At 38.0% G+C, this 14,885-nt stretch overlaps 7 protein-coding genes across 7 annotated transcripts; 3 read left to right on the top strand and 4 right to left on the bottom strand.

Annotated features, from left to right (window-relative positions):
• Window positions 1-350: 350 nt before the first annotated feature.
• Window positions 351-1,943, top strand: VVS1 (Vvs1p; the record flags this gene model as incomplete). Its single annotated transcript, XM_022818019.1, has 1 exon — window positions 351-1,943. The coding sequence occupies one exon, from the start codon at window positions 351-353 to the stop codon at window positions 1,941-1,943; it is 1,593 nt and encodes a 530-aa protein (XP_022674728.1).
• Window positions 1,944-2,487: 544 nt separating this feature from the next.
• On the bottom strand, window positions 2,488-2,886 carry AHC2 (Ahc2p; the record flags this gene model as incomplete). Its single annotated transcript, XM_022818017.1, has 1 exon — window positions 2,488-2,886. The coding sequence occupies one exon, from the start codon at window positions 2,884-2,886 to the stop codon at window positions 2,488-2,490; it is 399 nt and encodes a 132-aa protein (XP_022674727.1).
• A 1,004-nt stretch (window positions 2,887-3,890) lies between these two features.
• On the top strand, window positions 3,891-5,789 carry ZRG17 (Zn(2+) transporter ZRG17; the record flags this gene model as incomplete). Its single annotated transcript, XM_022818016.1, has 1 exon — window positions 3,891-5,789. The coding sequence occupies one exon, from the start codon at window positions 3,891-3,893 to the stop codon at window positions 5,787-5,789; it is 1,899 nt and encodes a 632-aa protein (XP_022674726.1).
• An 87-nt stretch (window positions 5,790-5,876) lies between these two features.
• Window positions 5,877-9,845, bottom strand: SRB8 (Srb8p; the record flags this gene model as incomplete). The annotated part of the gene is made up of 1 exon (XM_022818015.1): window positions 5,877-9,845. One exon carries the CDS (start codon window positions 9,843-9,845, stop codon window positions 5,877-5,879), a length of 3,969 nt encoding a protein of 1,322 aa, XP_022674725.1.
• Window positions 9,846-10,126: 281 nt separating this feature from the next.
• Window positions 10,127-12,058, bottom strand: DBP6 (putative ATP-dependent RNA helicase DBP6; the record flags this gene model as incomplete). Its single annotated transcript, XM_022818014.1, has 1 exon — window positions 10,127-12,058. One exon carries the CDS (start codon window positions 12,056-12,058, stop codon window positions 10,127-10,129), a length of 1,932 nt encoding a protein of 643 aa, XP_022674724.1.
• Window positions 12,059-12,345: 287 nt separating this feature from the next.
• On the top strand, window positions 12,346-12,621 carry RSM19 (mitochondrial 37S ribosomal protein uS19m; the record flags this gene model as incomplete). The annotated part of the gene is made up of 1 exon (XM_022818013.1): window positions 12,346-12,621. One exon carries the CDS (start codon window positions 12,346-12,348, stop codon window positions 12,619-12,621), a length of 276 nt encoding a protein of 91 aa, XP_022674723.1.
• A 272-nt stretch (window positions 12,622-12,893) lies between these two features.
• Window positions 12,894-14,387, bottom strand: PTC6 (type 2C protein phosphatase PTC6; the record flags this gene model as incomplete). Its single annotated transcript, XM_022818012.1, has 1 exon — window positions 12,894-14,387. The coding sequence occupies one exon, from the start codon at window positions 14,385-14,387 to the stop codon at window positions 12,894-12,896; it is 1,494 nt and encodes a 497-aa protein (XP_022674722.1).
• Between the last annotated feature and the right edge of the window lie 498 nt (window positions 14,388-14,885).

Below are 14,885 nucleotides of genomic sequence, written 5' to 3'. Positions count from 1 at the left end.
TTTTGTCACACTTTCAATTTTTATTTTAGGGAAAGGAACTGCAATTGCAGACAGGAAGAGACATAGATCAAACTAATTTCCTTATGCATTCATTATTATTATAAATAAGGTTAAAACCTTAAATTAGCGCCAGAGTCGTAACAAGTGGTGGAGATACGTAAGTGGCAGATACGATTGCTGATTATCTAGAAGGAATACGGTTCGAAAGGAGCAACGCTTTTTGGGGTAGTTATTGGAAAAGAAGGAGGCAGTTTTTTAATATCTGACTTTTTGTTCTTTTGGCCTTCGAGAAACGAGTACAAAGGATAGAGGGGAAGTAGAAATACGAGACGCCGATTAGCCTAAATAAAATGAGCGCCGACGATCACTTGTTGTCTGATCAAAGGAGTAATGTGGAGCTATACGATGTTGAAGAGACTGCTGGTAGAAAGGGCGTGACCGTCACTCTTCATCTATTACTTTCGATGATTGTAGCGTGTTTAGGGTCTTTGCAATATGGGTACCATATGGGAGAGTTAAATGCGCCCCAGGATTATATAACGTGCAAGGCAGGTTCAGATCCGAGATATAGGGATTCTTTTCTTGGACGGTTTGGGCTATCGGAGTGCATAGAGATGAGCGAGTCTCAATTCGGGTTAGTCACTTCGGTTTTTAGCATTGGTGGGTTAATTGGTTCACTAGTGGCAGGTCCATTAGCAGATAAGTATGGCAGAAAACCAATTAGCTATTGGAATTGTGGCTTTGGAATGTTGGGGTCTGCGTTGCTCTTTATTAGCAACAGTTATTATGAGATGTTATTCGGGAGGCTCTTGGTCGGAGTGTCGTGCGGCAGCTTGATTGTTGTCACACCTTTGTTTATCAACGAAATGTCTCCGTCGAGTCTCAAGGGGTCATTGGGATCCATGAACCAAGTGAGTATTAACTGTGGTATATTGGTTACGCAGTCGTTGGCAATGGCTTGGGCAAACATGTTGCAATGGAGATGGATTTTACTGTTTGGCGGAATCATATCTTTTGTGAACTTCGTTCTATTATTTAGGATCAGCGAATCTCCAAAGTGGCTTGTTTCAAGGGGAAACATTACAGATGCAGAAGACGTCTTGTCACAGTTGCGTGGAGGATCTCGACAAGAATCTCGACAAGAAATCAACGGTTGGATCCAGGGGTCTCAACCCCAACCAGTGCGGTCTTTCAGAGATTTAGAAGCCCACACCAACGCCCAGCAGGATCTGGGTGTAACACAAAATTTGGCTAGACCATCTTCGACGAGATCTTCACTTCGCGATTATGAAACCGTCTCTCTATTAGAATATTTCAACGATCCAAAATACAGATATCCAAGAAGAGTTATATCTACAATACTTATGGCTCAGCAATTTTGCGGTGTAAACTCTATTATATTTTATGGTGTCAAAGTGATCAAGAAAGCGTTCCCAAACACTGCTATAATTATCAACTTTGGGGTTTCCATCGTGAACGTTTTGGTAACGTTTTTTTCTTCTCCATTAGTAGACCGCTGGGGTAGGAAGCCCTTATTAATCTGTTCATCCACATTGATGGCATTGTGCTCTTTCATGATTTGCATAGGTATTGTGAATAGTATACCATTGATACTTGCTGTGTTTGTTGTTTTATACATCACTGCGTTTGCATGTGGATTGGGGCCCATCCCATTTTTAATCATTAGTGAGCTTTCACATCCCGAGACTGTCGGTACTGCTCAAAGTTACGGCACAACCATGAACTGGATTGCGACGTTTATTGTGGGGTATGGATTTCCCGCCCTTAATAGTGTAATTGATGGGTATGTGTTTTTATTGTTTTCTGGAGTTGCTGCATGCTTTTCGTTGTACGTCTACCGTTTCGTTCCTGAAACAAAGGGTAAATTAGATTATACAGACATTTGGAAAAGTATTGACCCCAGAGTCGCTTACAGTCAATGATCAAATTCAAGTAATAATTTCCAATTAATTACCCATAACAAACTAGAAATCAAGTTTGATAATTCAAATCCGTCTTGCCAATATGCTGTAGCTCGTTTTTCATCAATTCTTTTTTCAAACACAGTAGTACGCTTTTATCTTTTTCCAATTCACTCCTCTTCTTCTTTCCGTATATACATGTGTACTTTGCATTCTGTTTTTACTTATGATAGATATCAAATATTAATTATAGTCGTTGTTGTCGCCAACTTTAATCAGAGATCACAGGACTTCTGAAAAATGGATTGTACGATTTCCAATATGCTATATAGTAGATAGAAATACACGAAAAATCGATATGTAATGATAGAAGTACAACTTGCTTTCCCCCGTTGATGAGTGTATATATATGTACATGAGGTTTATGATATTTTGCTTTTAAAACAATCAACGGGAAAACAAATAAAAAAGCAGGACGGGTACAGGTACTGACACTGGTACGAAAGAGTGCTCACACTTAATTTAGTTTAGTTTAATTTAATTCTTTTTTTTTTTTTCTTTTGATTCAATCGTGGAACGGGTATCCACTACGTTCAACCAAGTCCGCTCGGCCCATTTCAACAAGATACTGCTCGACATCCAGACCGTACTTGGACCACTTTACCGTAGGTGCCGCTTGCGACGCACCAGTATTCTTTTCCAGCGTGAAGATCGACTGTAGCAGCTGTCTCTGTGTCATCAAGACATCCATGAGCTCCTGCATGTTCCTACACTCATCCAACTGACTGTAGAGCAGCGTGAGCTGTTTCAAAAGATGCTGTTTTAGTGTTAGTGTATTGTTTAAGTGAGTGCGATATTGCTGTAAGACACGATAATCCATACTCTCATCCAAAGCTTGCTGTTGAAACTGCTGTTGGAAGGGTTCGCTGTGCGAACCCGCATCATCACAAGAGTCTGTGTTCATAATGGCGGTATCCACTGATAACTATTATAAATACACGACGGCTGCTTCTCCCGATCGGCTTTAAAACAAAATCCCTTCTGAACTTGCCTTTCTCTAAACTCTCAGTGCAATATAGAGCCAGCTAACCACACCAATTCTCAATCCTAATCCTGAAATAGTATTATTAATACTAGCCTCGAAACCAATATCAATTAATCCCAATAAATATCTTCAATATAAAAGACACACAGACTGATTCAGGAAACAAAAAAGATAATTCCACGCTGTCCCCAGCTTATCATCCTCTAGCACCTAAATCCAGACACTCCCTGAAATTCGGATTACCTCACCTTACCTTAGCCTCTCTTTCCTTCCAATAACCCTATCCTTTCTTCACTTTCCTTTCTCCTCTTGCCACCTGCTATTTCCTTGCAGCAATAAATAAATATTTATACATGCTAACAGCGTGTTTCCACTGGGCTCTTTTTTTTTTTTTTTTTTTTTTTTTTTTCTTCCATTTTTTTTTTTCACTCCTCTTCGAACCTTTGCAGCACCTTTTTTTCCGTAACAGGAAACTACTGCCAGAAAACCGAAAAAAGAAATACTCGCCGTTTTGGGAAAGAAAGAAAAACAAAATAGAATCGTGTCACGTGTACATATCCGGGTATCCCCTAATTTCTGAAAAATTGTTCCCCAAAGGGCCCTTATTCTTTTTTTTTAGCACTCACTCACTCAGCCATTGTACGCACACACATACGTCCTTTATTTTGTTTAACCTTTAATATGTATAAAATAAAATATAGCCATTATAAGCTCATAATAAAATAGTGAATTTGACAAAATGACTTAATTTAGTTTAATTTTGATTCTGATTATAGATAGACGGAAGGCGGTAGTTCGCGTATATAGTTGGACTTGTAGAAGATTGAGCAGCTGGTTGTTTCGCGTGGCCATTTTGCTAGCGTTTGTGGGGGAAGCAAAGATAAGAAAAGACAAGTCAACTGAACTCAACTCAACTACTCAGTATGGAAAGAGGAAGGGATTTTACGGACAGTGCGCCGCACACACCGGTTAGAATGAATTGTATAGAGGAGGAGGAGTCTGGAAATTCGCCGCCAGTGCTGAATCTGTCACTTGGGGAAGATGTGAAGGATGATGGGCCGGTGAATTCTCCGTTCAATAATAATAGCAGCAGTAATAGTAATGCGAGATTGTCGATGTTTGTTGCTGATACTCCGCCTACAGGTAGGCCGAATTCGTTTTACAACCTGCAAGGCGAGAACAGCTCATCGAGTTCGTTGGTAGCGACGAAAGGGTTTACGTTTGGTGCGTCTTCTGGGGCAGCAGCGGGGTCTCCTGCGGTAACTGCGGCCCAAGCCCAAGGCCAAGGCCAAGCCCAAGGCCCAGGGCAAAGCCAGGAATTCCATTCGCATAACAAAAGACACTCGTTCAAATATATCCCGGGACCAAAACTGCCCCCAATGTCAAGGACCAGATCGCCAGTCAGAAAGACAAGGTCGCCTTCTCCTGATAGAAGCAGCAAAAGAAACTCACTCTTGGTGGAGAACCCTTTCAACTTTAGCTCTTCCACTTTGCAACCCCCTCTACTCTCATCATCCTCTACTATCACGACGGCCAATAACTCATCTTCAAGCGCAGGTGCCAATCCAAACGGAGGCGGAAGCCGGAGTGCGATGTTTCGTAAAGGTCATCGTTACAAGCATTCTTCCGTGTCCATGAACTTCTTCCAAGAACCAGAAGTCAAGGAACCTCTAAACATTATCAAATCTCTACCAGTACCCGATTTCAAAGACCTCAGAAACAACTTGACGTGGCCCAAAACACATATTCAGATTTTCATATGCGTGGTAGAACTCTTGGTCTCACTGTTTGTATTTCAACTAGGCCAAGTGAAGGAGTGGAAATCGCTCTCTACACTCTCGCATTTCCTCTCATACGATGTACTCGGAGGTATATTCGCCATTCTCACAGAGCTCCTTTCTAAGTTCGAAATCTGGAAAACGGGTACTATCACATTGCCCTTTGGGTTAAACAGAATTGATGTGCTTTTGTCATTTGCATTCGCAATTTCAATATGTTTCGCAGGCCTCGATTTAATATTTCATGTCCTTGAAGAAATAGCCGTTTTATTCGCTGAAAATAGCACATCTTCTGATTACCATAAGGAAATCAACGAAAAAATCCCACATTCTCACCACACACATGTCCATGAAGATCAACTACTGCAATGGTATTCCATAATAGGCCTAGCTGCCTTTATTTCGTCGTTGTCGTACCATTTCATTTTTAAATCAACGCAATATAAAATAAAGAGTTCGTTGATCACTTTGTCATATTTATTGTACATGTCTCTCTACCCCATATTATCCCACTATCACAGAGGATGGGATATGATAGCAACAACACTTATGTCTACTTTTATCTCAAGTTATGGTATTAAAGTTGCCAAGTGGACTTCTACCATTTTATTAATGGGATTTTCGACTACATCACTTAACGACTCCTTCATTGCCGATGCAAATATTCCTGATTCCAAGACTAACGATGTGTCTGAAAAAATGATCCTGAAAAGATCATTATCTGTATCAGCATCTACGTCACATGCAACACCAGAAGTCGCTGCTCAAAATACCTTGACTCCTACTCAATTGAATCCGATGTTTGTTAAATCAAAAATATATGATTCAATACTATCATTACCAATTTTCAAAAACACATGCTCTCTCAAGAACCAAGACCTTTTAATATCCAAAGTCAATTTCCAACTATTTATAGTTATTATGAGAATTGAAATGAAAAATGGTTCCAACGAGGAGGAGCTCGAACTCAGGATTGCAGTTGATAAATTGATAAGAGAGTATTTACCAAACGTAGAGACCACCATAGAGATAGAAAGGATGTAGTATATATATGTTCATAAGAATAAAAAGTTATATTGTAATATCTCTACAAGATTAACGAGATGCAAAAAGAGACATGCTCATATTATCTTATGAAGGATTAGTCTTTTCCAATCTTGCATCGAAGAGACCTAAGCTTAAACTTGTATTGTTCAAACAGCCTTCTAATGGCTCTTGGTAATTGACCAAGTATTGGAATGGCTCAATCCGGAATGCGGAATCGAATTGACTTGTTTTCTTGTTGAAAACAAAATATTTCTTATTAGATGCTTTCTTATTCTCCGCATCATATAGTCCTAAATGGATAAGCTCAGGTTGATCTCTTTCAACAAAGTCTTCGTCTGAGTTTTCCGACCCTAAGAATGACGAAATTGCAAACTTTGGTAAATTTGTCAAGACAGCTGGCATCTTGATATTTGCAGATGACTGTTCTTTCATACCATCCAGAATATACGATTTTAGGGAAGTCAAAAGGTCATAAAGAAGTAGTTTCAACTTCAAATCTTTACTTGTCTTTTGGAATAAAATGTAAAAGTTCTCGATCATCGAGGTGTCCCGTAATTTAACACTCTCAAAACAATGCCTTAAAATAAACTTTTCATGGGTTATAACCATTTTCAATAGTTCATTTAAATTTTCATCATATTGTTTGAGTTCATCACTTGACATTTTTGCAAATTGCGAAATCCTTTCTTTGAACAATTCTAAAACAGAAGAGTCCATCTCTAAGGTCATAACGTTAATATGTTGCCTACTAAGGACAATTTCTGTGTCCATCATGATTTGTAAAAATGTCATAGAAGATTTATCGGTATCCAATACCTTTGATAGGAATTGTCCTTCGATAACTGTCAACATAGTAAAGACCGATGAACTATCTGAGATATTACTGAATATCTTTGGCAATAAAGAATTACAACCAATTGTTTTAACAATATTTGAGAAAAATGAGGACAAGCTTTCAGATTCCGAATGATTGACATTGAACTCCGTTAATATTTGGAATAGCCAAGTGTTTGTGAAGTTTAGATATTGATAAAGGTCCATAACATTGTCCGTTGGATCATTTTGAATATTCATCCCATAAAGTAATATTTCTCTTATGATAGACATATTGTTCTCTTCCATGAGAATATGGCTAACTACCGATGCAGATTTTTCTGTGAAACTTGAATTTGGGCCATATTCAACTAACAACTTTACTAACGTTTGTCTGTATTGAGGATTTGGGAAAAGTTGAAGACATACATATTTGAAGTTTCTTCTGATGAACGCATTCTTCTCATTTTCAAAATTTAATCCATATGTGAAGTTGTTTTCAGACACTAGTTCGCATAATATGTCATCGTGAGAAGTCTTTTGTATTACTTCAAAACTTAGGAGTCTGAGAGAGATTAGCTTGACTAATTCATCTGCTGTAAAATCTCCACGTTTAACAAAAATCGATAAGAACTTGTTATATTCAGTAGAGTTGGAAGCTTTGCATAATAAAAGGATTTTTCTACTGGTTGATTCATCCTCAGGATTGTGCAACAACTTCTTGATATTTTGTTGAATAACACTTGGAAAGTTTTGGTCTTCGAGTTTGGTATGCTTGTTTCCTGTCAATTCTAAAAATACTGCAAGAGATTCACTTGGTGTTTTCATGAATTTTTCTTTTTTAGTCCTCTCTATTTCAAAGACCTCAGCAATTAAAGATTGAAGAGCTGAATCCATTTCAATAATATTGGAGCAATTCTTCACAAAAAATTTCCAGAAATTTTTGTAGCTGAGCAGCTCAAATGCAGCTTTATCTTTGTTTTTGAGATCCCTTGTATAGCTGTGTAAAAGAGTCTTCATGAAAAGAATTGGATCGTTTATCAAAAGTAAAAATGCTTTGTCCAAATACAATAAAATATCCGTAAACACCTCAAGTATTTCAAGATCATCTATGAGCTGATGATACACAATATATTCAGCCCATCCAAAGAAATGATGGAGCTCACCCAATGTATTGCAGAAGAGATTGAATGTATCAATAATCTTTTTCTTATCAATTTTTTGCATTTCTCCCTGGTTAAAGCAGATTTGTGATAAATACCATTCCGAACACATAATTCGTATGCTTCCAGGATACTTTTCAAGGCCTTCAAAATCTCCATTGAGTAATTTAACCTTTAAACTTTCAAAAACAGAGACTAATTCGTCGAAATTGTACTGTTGATAAAAATGAGGTGCATACTCTGAAACATTTTTTAAAACCATGTTATACTGAGACTTCATGACTGGCGATATCTTTAAATTAATCAACAATTTACAATGGAAGTTTTTATTTTCGGACTCAGGAAGATACAAGACACCCGAACTAATCAATCTTCTAATATACGTTGGAACTTTTATTATACCATAGCCGATAAACACATTGAGAAGTTGATGCAATTTTGGAAGCCAAACTGTTTTCCGCAATTCCAATTTTGATAACTTAGAAAAATGGAAAATAAGGCTCCATATTACGTCTTCAATACCATACTCTTGAAAGGATTCCTGAGAATTCATTTTCAAAACTAAAATCTTTGCAACTAAGTGACAACTATCATAGCGATGTTTTTTAGATGGATTGATAGACCATAATATAATCTCTATAACCTGCTCCATTCGAGTTATTTTTTGATCAACGAATACTCCCCATTCAGACCCAGACAATCCACTATCCAGCATAGAAAGAAGCTCAGGATTTACATTTTTCAAATTGAGTATACTGCCAGAGAAGACATCTTCCAACGCAAGTTCCGAGTTATAAGGAGAAGATTCTCTGGAAGGTTCCATATCGAGGGACCCCAGTCGTAAAGATTCGTTTCTGTATGAAATTAGTTTTAACTTCTTTTTCAATTTCTGTGCGTCTCTTTCAGGTACATTTTGTAGTAGGATATGGTATAAGTAGTTCTTATAGATATTCCAATTTTGCTTTGGCATAATGAAAGCCTCCAAAGATTGGGTGTGGAAAATGTGAGCAATGAATTGTTTCAACCTTTGTAATACAGACTCCTTCAGCCTTGAATTCCTTTGGATATCGTTGATAATATACTTCGAGTCATTTATCATGCACTTTGATTCAGACACAATGTGATATTTCCTTAAAAGAATTTCTGATAATTTTATCACCAAGAAAGACGACTCTGTTTCCGCGTCTTCTTCTGTTGTACCAAGTATTCCATTCCAAAAGATCGAAAGGATGTGTAAAGCCATTGGATAAAATTCAAAGCTCTCCACTTTACTCACGAAATCAACTATCCATTGGTGCATGGCATTTTTGTTCAATAACTCTCTTTCGTAACAACTGCCAAGCATCTTTAAATAATGAGCAATTCTTAACTTCCACAGCTTTAATTGAGAGGGGTCATTGTAATATTTAGTGACTTCGAAAACAAGCTTCTCTAAAACGACTACCATGCTATCAGTCCAATCTTTATACAACGTCCTTAGCAATTCGTCAGAACTAATTTCACCTTTTGCCTTTGAAACCATTCCCTTCCATTCAATGGCATAACAACTCTTTATCAGCCATATAAATCGATATATTGGAACAAACTGAATATAACATTGCTCTAATATGTATCTTTTCCTAAATCCATGAGGCACAGATTTGGTAAGACTCTGTAACGAAGAGCTTGAAGAGCTCAACTCTTGAAGCCATAGGTTCCTCTTTTGATCGGTGAGCGTAACCCTATTGGGCAAATGATAATCCTGTCCAGCCCATTTCGTAAAACGCGCACTTTCATCTGAGTCGAAAGTCCCTATCTTATTGATTTCTTCTTCTCTGATCTGGATTATTTTCGAGAGTTCTTCTCCTAGTAGTGACGATATTTTAGGAAGAGACCCTTGCAACGCAGATCGCGCAGATATTGTTTCAAAGTTGACCTTTGAAGCAGTATAGTAACCCTTTGCCACAAATTCATTGAGCACTTTATCCTCCTCCCGAGTATGTACCCATGGATCAAAATCTGGGTAGATTGGCTGTTCAGAATCTGTTAATGGATGCAAATCATCCGGCGGAGTTAACAAATACTTAGACGGAGGCATAATATAAAATAGATTCCTTTTCGAATATACGTCCCTAATACAGTGTGATCAAATTGATCACCGCTACACTCCTTTGAAGCTTCACTACTCCTCTTGTACCTAAACCATTCTTAAGAAGGATATGATTCGAAGAATTTCATTTAAGCTTTTCTATCACTTTGTTGCACTTAATTAACTAGTCACATTTTAAGGTAAAAAACAGCGAAACGAGTAAAAACTGTCACATGATCTGGGACAATAATGAAAGAGATTATGCAGTGTGGTTATGTACTTTAAGTAATTTATTTACTGTCGGACTGATCGTTGTTCTTGAGTTGTAGAGACTTGATGCATTGCTTGTAATTAGCTTCTTGTTGTTCATCCAAATTTAGTAACTGTAACGTTTCCTCATCATTCTTGTATGGAGCAGGTTGGTATCCATCCACATCACGACTTAGATCGCAGTCAATATGATCGGACCAGAATTTATACTCACCCTTACCCACCAACAAGTTGATAGCAATACCTTCGGTTGTAGCTCTTGCAGTTCTACCACATCTATGGACATATTGTTGGGAAGAGATCGGTACGTCATAATTAATGACATGTGTAATTTCATTAATATCAATACCTCTAGCCATCACATCCGTAGATATCAATACTGATTTAGATTGCGTGGAAGAAGCAAACTCTTGAATTAACTTTTTATTAGTACCTTTTGAGTTATTGGAGTTAATGGAAGCGAGAGATATGTTATCACTGCCCGCCAATCCCGCTTCTAGCATGACTTGAAGCAAGCTAGTTAATCTGATGGATGATTCGTTACTCTTAACGAAAACCAAGATTTTGGAATTTGATTTGATGGTGTCCAAATTTTTGAGTTCGTTAATAACTCTCAACAACACAAGAGGTTTGAACAAACTCTTGGCCGTGGGTATTCTAAGGTTGAGTTCTTGTAATGTCTTTGGCATTGTGTATAGTTTAACGGAATCCGTTAGGAAAATCTTAGGATTGTGAAGATGAAGGTTGTATAACTTTTCTGCGTTAGTAGTTAGGGTTGCAGAAAAGATCATCTTGATAATATTTCCTGGGCGTTTATCCTGCTTAACCGCACTCAAATGTTGGAAGAGCACCTTATTCCAGTTTTGGAAAGACTGATTCAACAATCTATCTGCTTCATCAAGAACCAAAAATTTGAGGTTTTTTAGATCGAAAGACTTCATTTGTAGATGATCAACCAATCTACCTGGTGTTATGATTAGTATATCTGGGCAGTTTTGTAAGAACTTAGAATGTTCTTCTTTTAAAGAGTTCTCAAGTTTAGACATTGAAACAATAAGACTAGTTCCTTGGCTTAATTTTGAGATACATTCATAAACCTGGTGTATAAGAATTTTCGTTGGCAATAAAATAACAGCTCTAACTGTGTTGACAGTTCTATTTCTTAAAATTTGAACTAATGGGACAGAATATGCTAAAGTTTTACCTGAACCAGTAGAAGCATTGACTAAGATATCACCAACTTGTCTAGTAAAACGAGTTTTATTGATTTGAAATGATGAATTTAGTATTGGTAGAATGGTATCAAATAAAACAGTCTGGATTGGAAAAGTATTTTCAGAAAAGTTGTTGATGATATTCTTCAAAAGACGGGAATCCAATTCATCTTTGTAACTTTCGAATGGTTTGATCATGCTATTGTCGTAGTTAATCTTAGTTGCCGAATCCCATGCAGTCGACTTATACATAGATGAATCTAAAAGTTTCAAAGTGTTATCTCTAACTTTTGCAGGTTGAGGAATTGGTGTCAAACTATGAACATCTTGCATAGAAACATCTTCATCTTCATTCTCAGCTTCAGAATCAACCTTTTCAGACGTTTTCAATGAACTTTGAAGAGATAGAGTTTGCTGGAACCTGTTTAGAATAGAACTGTGCTTTTTGTCCGTATCAATTTCTGGATTTTCAGAGACTTGAGCAGAATCGTTGTCAGAATCAGCTTCAGAATCAGCTTCCGATTCACTAGAAGATTCATTATCTTCGGAATCTTCACTCTCACTCGTAATCTCGCTCTCGCTCTCACTGTCACTCTCGCTCTCATCCCCATCTTTGCTATCTTCCCTGACAACCTCTCTCTTACGCTTTAATGGTAGTACCACTTCTTTAGCAGAAACATCCTCCGTAGCTGTGGTATTTACCACAACTTTGGTAGGATCAAAACGACTTGCAAACATGATTTATTTTGCTACCACTTAGGGTGATCTAACAGTAACGATATGGTTAATCTTGCTCTTTCCACCTTCTTTGCTCATCTCATCGCATCTCATCTCTACTCATCTCATCTCATTTTCTCATTTACTGTTCAAATCAATTTGAACCACTGAAAAATTTCTACACTGAAGAAAAATAATACAATGATAGAAAGAAGTTATAATATTGAAGCCTAGAGCAGTATAGGCGATCAATAAATAGATATTCTCCAGACCACTAAAAGGACCACACGCTCATATATACCGGTATAATGATTCCAACACTGAGATTACTATCACGTTCTGTATGGAAAGGACCAAATATCGTTCCTTTGCCAATTAAAGAAGCTTTGGAAAAAGGCACGCCGATTAGAACGAACGCTAGGTCTGCAACCATACTCCCTCAGTTCGTGGGGCTGAAATTTCAAGTACACAATGGGAAGGAATATGTAGCATTTGAAGTTACAGAAGATATGGTTGGTAGTAAGTTAGGTGAGTTTGTACCAACCAGAAAGAGATTCAGTTACACTCAAACCAAGAATAAATGATTTAGGTCCAACAACAGTTCAGTAAACCAATAGCAGCGATTGGCTCATATACTCGAAGCAAAACGTGTAAATACCAGGTATGATAAGAGCTTAGGAATAAGAAAATACTGTTATAAATCTTACAGTGATGTAGATGTAAATAATATAATGTATATATCGAATTGAATGAATAGAACAATAAGAAATGAAATTCTCCACGTAAAGAGACCCTTTTCTTATATGCAAATTAGTTTTGGTAATACTATTTTTTGATACTTTTAATAGTTTTAAGATCAAGCGGTAGATCTGTCACCTCCGGATACCCCGCTTAGTAGTTTTTCTTCTCTGATTGCACCAGTACGATCAATGACAGGCCAATTACCCCAGTTTGGTAGACGAAGGACAATACAGGTTGCGTTATCTGCATCCTTAGAACCTATAGCCATAATATACTGAAGAACTTCCTGTGCACAATACTGTGGTGAGGCAGTTTTTAGACCTCTGTTATTTACAGTTGAGGTAACGAGATCACATATTTCCTGGTCACTCATCAAAGTTGTCACACCGTCTGAGACCAAACAAATAAAGCATTCGTCACCGCCAAATTGTAATTTTGATTTTTCTGCGTGCGGTAGCATTCTTGTTGGTCCTATGAGATAAGAATAAATGTCAGGTTCACATGTGAGCCCATCCCTTTTACCTATGCGATCTCCAAAGGACCTAGTGTTTGCGAAATTATTTAAGAATCTTGTGTCTCCGAAAGAATCTGATTGGAAGTGACCACCGAGTCTTCTTGATTCTCTGCTCGACGAGGGGTGGTGGACCTTTGATAAGGAGTGAGCGATTCCGTTTTTATCGCATAGAATAATCTTGGTATCTCCGATTTGTGTTACTGCAAGTTTCAACAAACCTTGAGGAGCAACGAAAAATGATTCATCGCTGGATTCTTGTTCATCGTATGCTGTTAAAAAGATGCTTGATGCCGTGGAACCTCCATAGTATTCTTTCATGGCCGCTTCCTGTTCCAAGTCTGAGGCAAACCCGCAAATTTCGTTGAGATCGTACTTCAAATAAGTGCTATACAACCTTAAACGTTCGTGTTCATTTAGCAAGCTCGTCTTGTCTATAATGTTCCCCCACTTATCAAAAATCATCCTAGATCCCGATGGGGGCGGTACCCCATCGGTAAGTAACACTTGCTCAACTTTGGTATTGCAATGCTTGATGTACTTGTCATAGTACTGTTTCCGGTTCTTGTAGATATTGGTCCAATACTTACCTCCCACTAGGGTTTTGTATTGCTTGAGAACAGACTCAAACTCTTGCTTCAGGGGCACCATTTTGACCAGATGTTCATGCAACTCAGACGCTAGCATTTTCGAAACCCGATCTCCACCATGTCCATCAAATATAGATATATTCAGTAGGTTACGGTGAAGCGGAAGCTCTTCCCAAAGCTTCATCTTATTGGCAATTGATCTCTTGGAATTCAACAGCGACAGTTCCGCACTGGCAGATGGTAGCTTCAGAATGTTGATCGAGTATGTATCCTCGTTGTACAATCTATTAATCCTAGATGTGGCGTGCCCAATTAAACTAGGAAACTTATTTAAGTGCACTCTTAGCATATGCGATGTCATAGCGACTCTTGACGCTCCTGTAGCCGACCCACCGGCTGCTGTGCTCTTGGATCCATTCAAATTCGCAGCAAGCGCCTTCCGGCCTGTGGCCATGCCGGAACTTATAGTAGCCGGCTTAAGATGAATAAACGACTGAGTTTTGCCCATCTTAGTGTTCTGTGAATCGAATACTATGAAGAGCCAAAAAAAATAATGCTTTACCTACTACACTTCAACACTACCTGGCTACTTTTGACTCCAATTCAACTGCATCTTAATTCCTTTCTCTAACTGTGTTCCCAAATCTCATTGCGATGTCCTTTTAAGGCTATATTGGCTTTTCATTTTCAATGCACGAAGTGTGCCATATCCTATAGTAACAGGAATAATCCAGGTGGGATAAGATGGAGTATGAAAACGGCAATGTTTTGGAGAGAGGCAGAGAAAGAAAAAGATTCGCGCAGGAATGACCGCTGTGTCCCGCATTGAAGCTTCTAAACACATAGCCGATGGTACTGTTACTAAAACAACCTGCCTGTACCTCTAGCACGTGACATTTAAATTTTTTTCAATTTTTCTATTTTTCTGCCTTCGAACATTTTCAGTATTTTTTTTTTTTTTTTTTTTTTTGTTAACATGGAACATTGAAAAAAAAATGTACAAGCC

Source organism: Kluyveromyces marxianus, chromosome 2 (genome assembly GCF_001417885.1).
Source record: "Kluyveromyces marxianus DMKU3-1042 DNA, complete genome, chromosome 2".
In the NCBI taxonomy this organism is placed as follows: domain Eukaryota; kingdom Fungi; phylum Ascomycota; class Saccharomycetes; order Saccharomycetales; family Saccharomycetaceae; genus Kluyveromyces; species Kluyveromyces marxianus.
The sequence above is the reverse complement of the archived record's forward strand: the minus strand, read 5'-3'. Positions and strand labels throughout refer to the sequence as shown.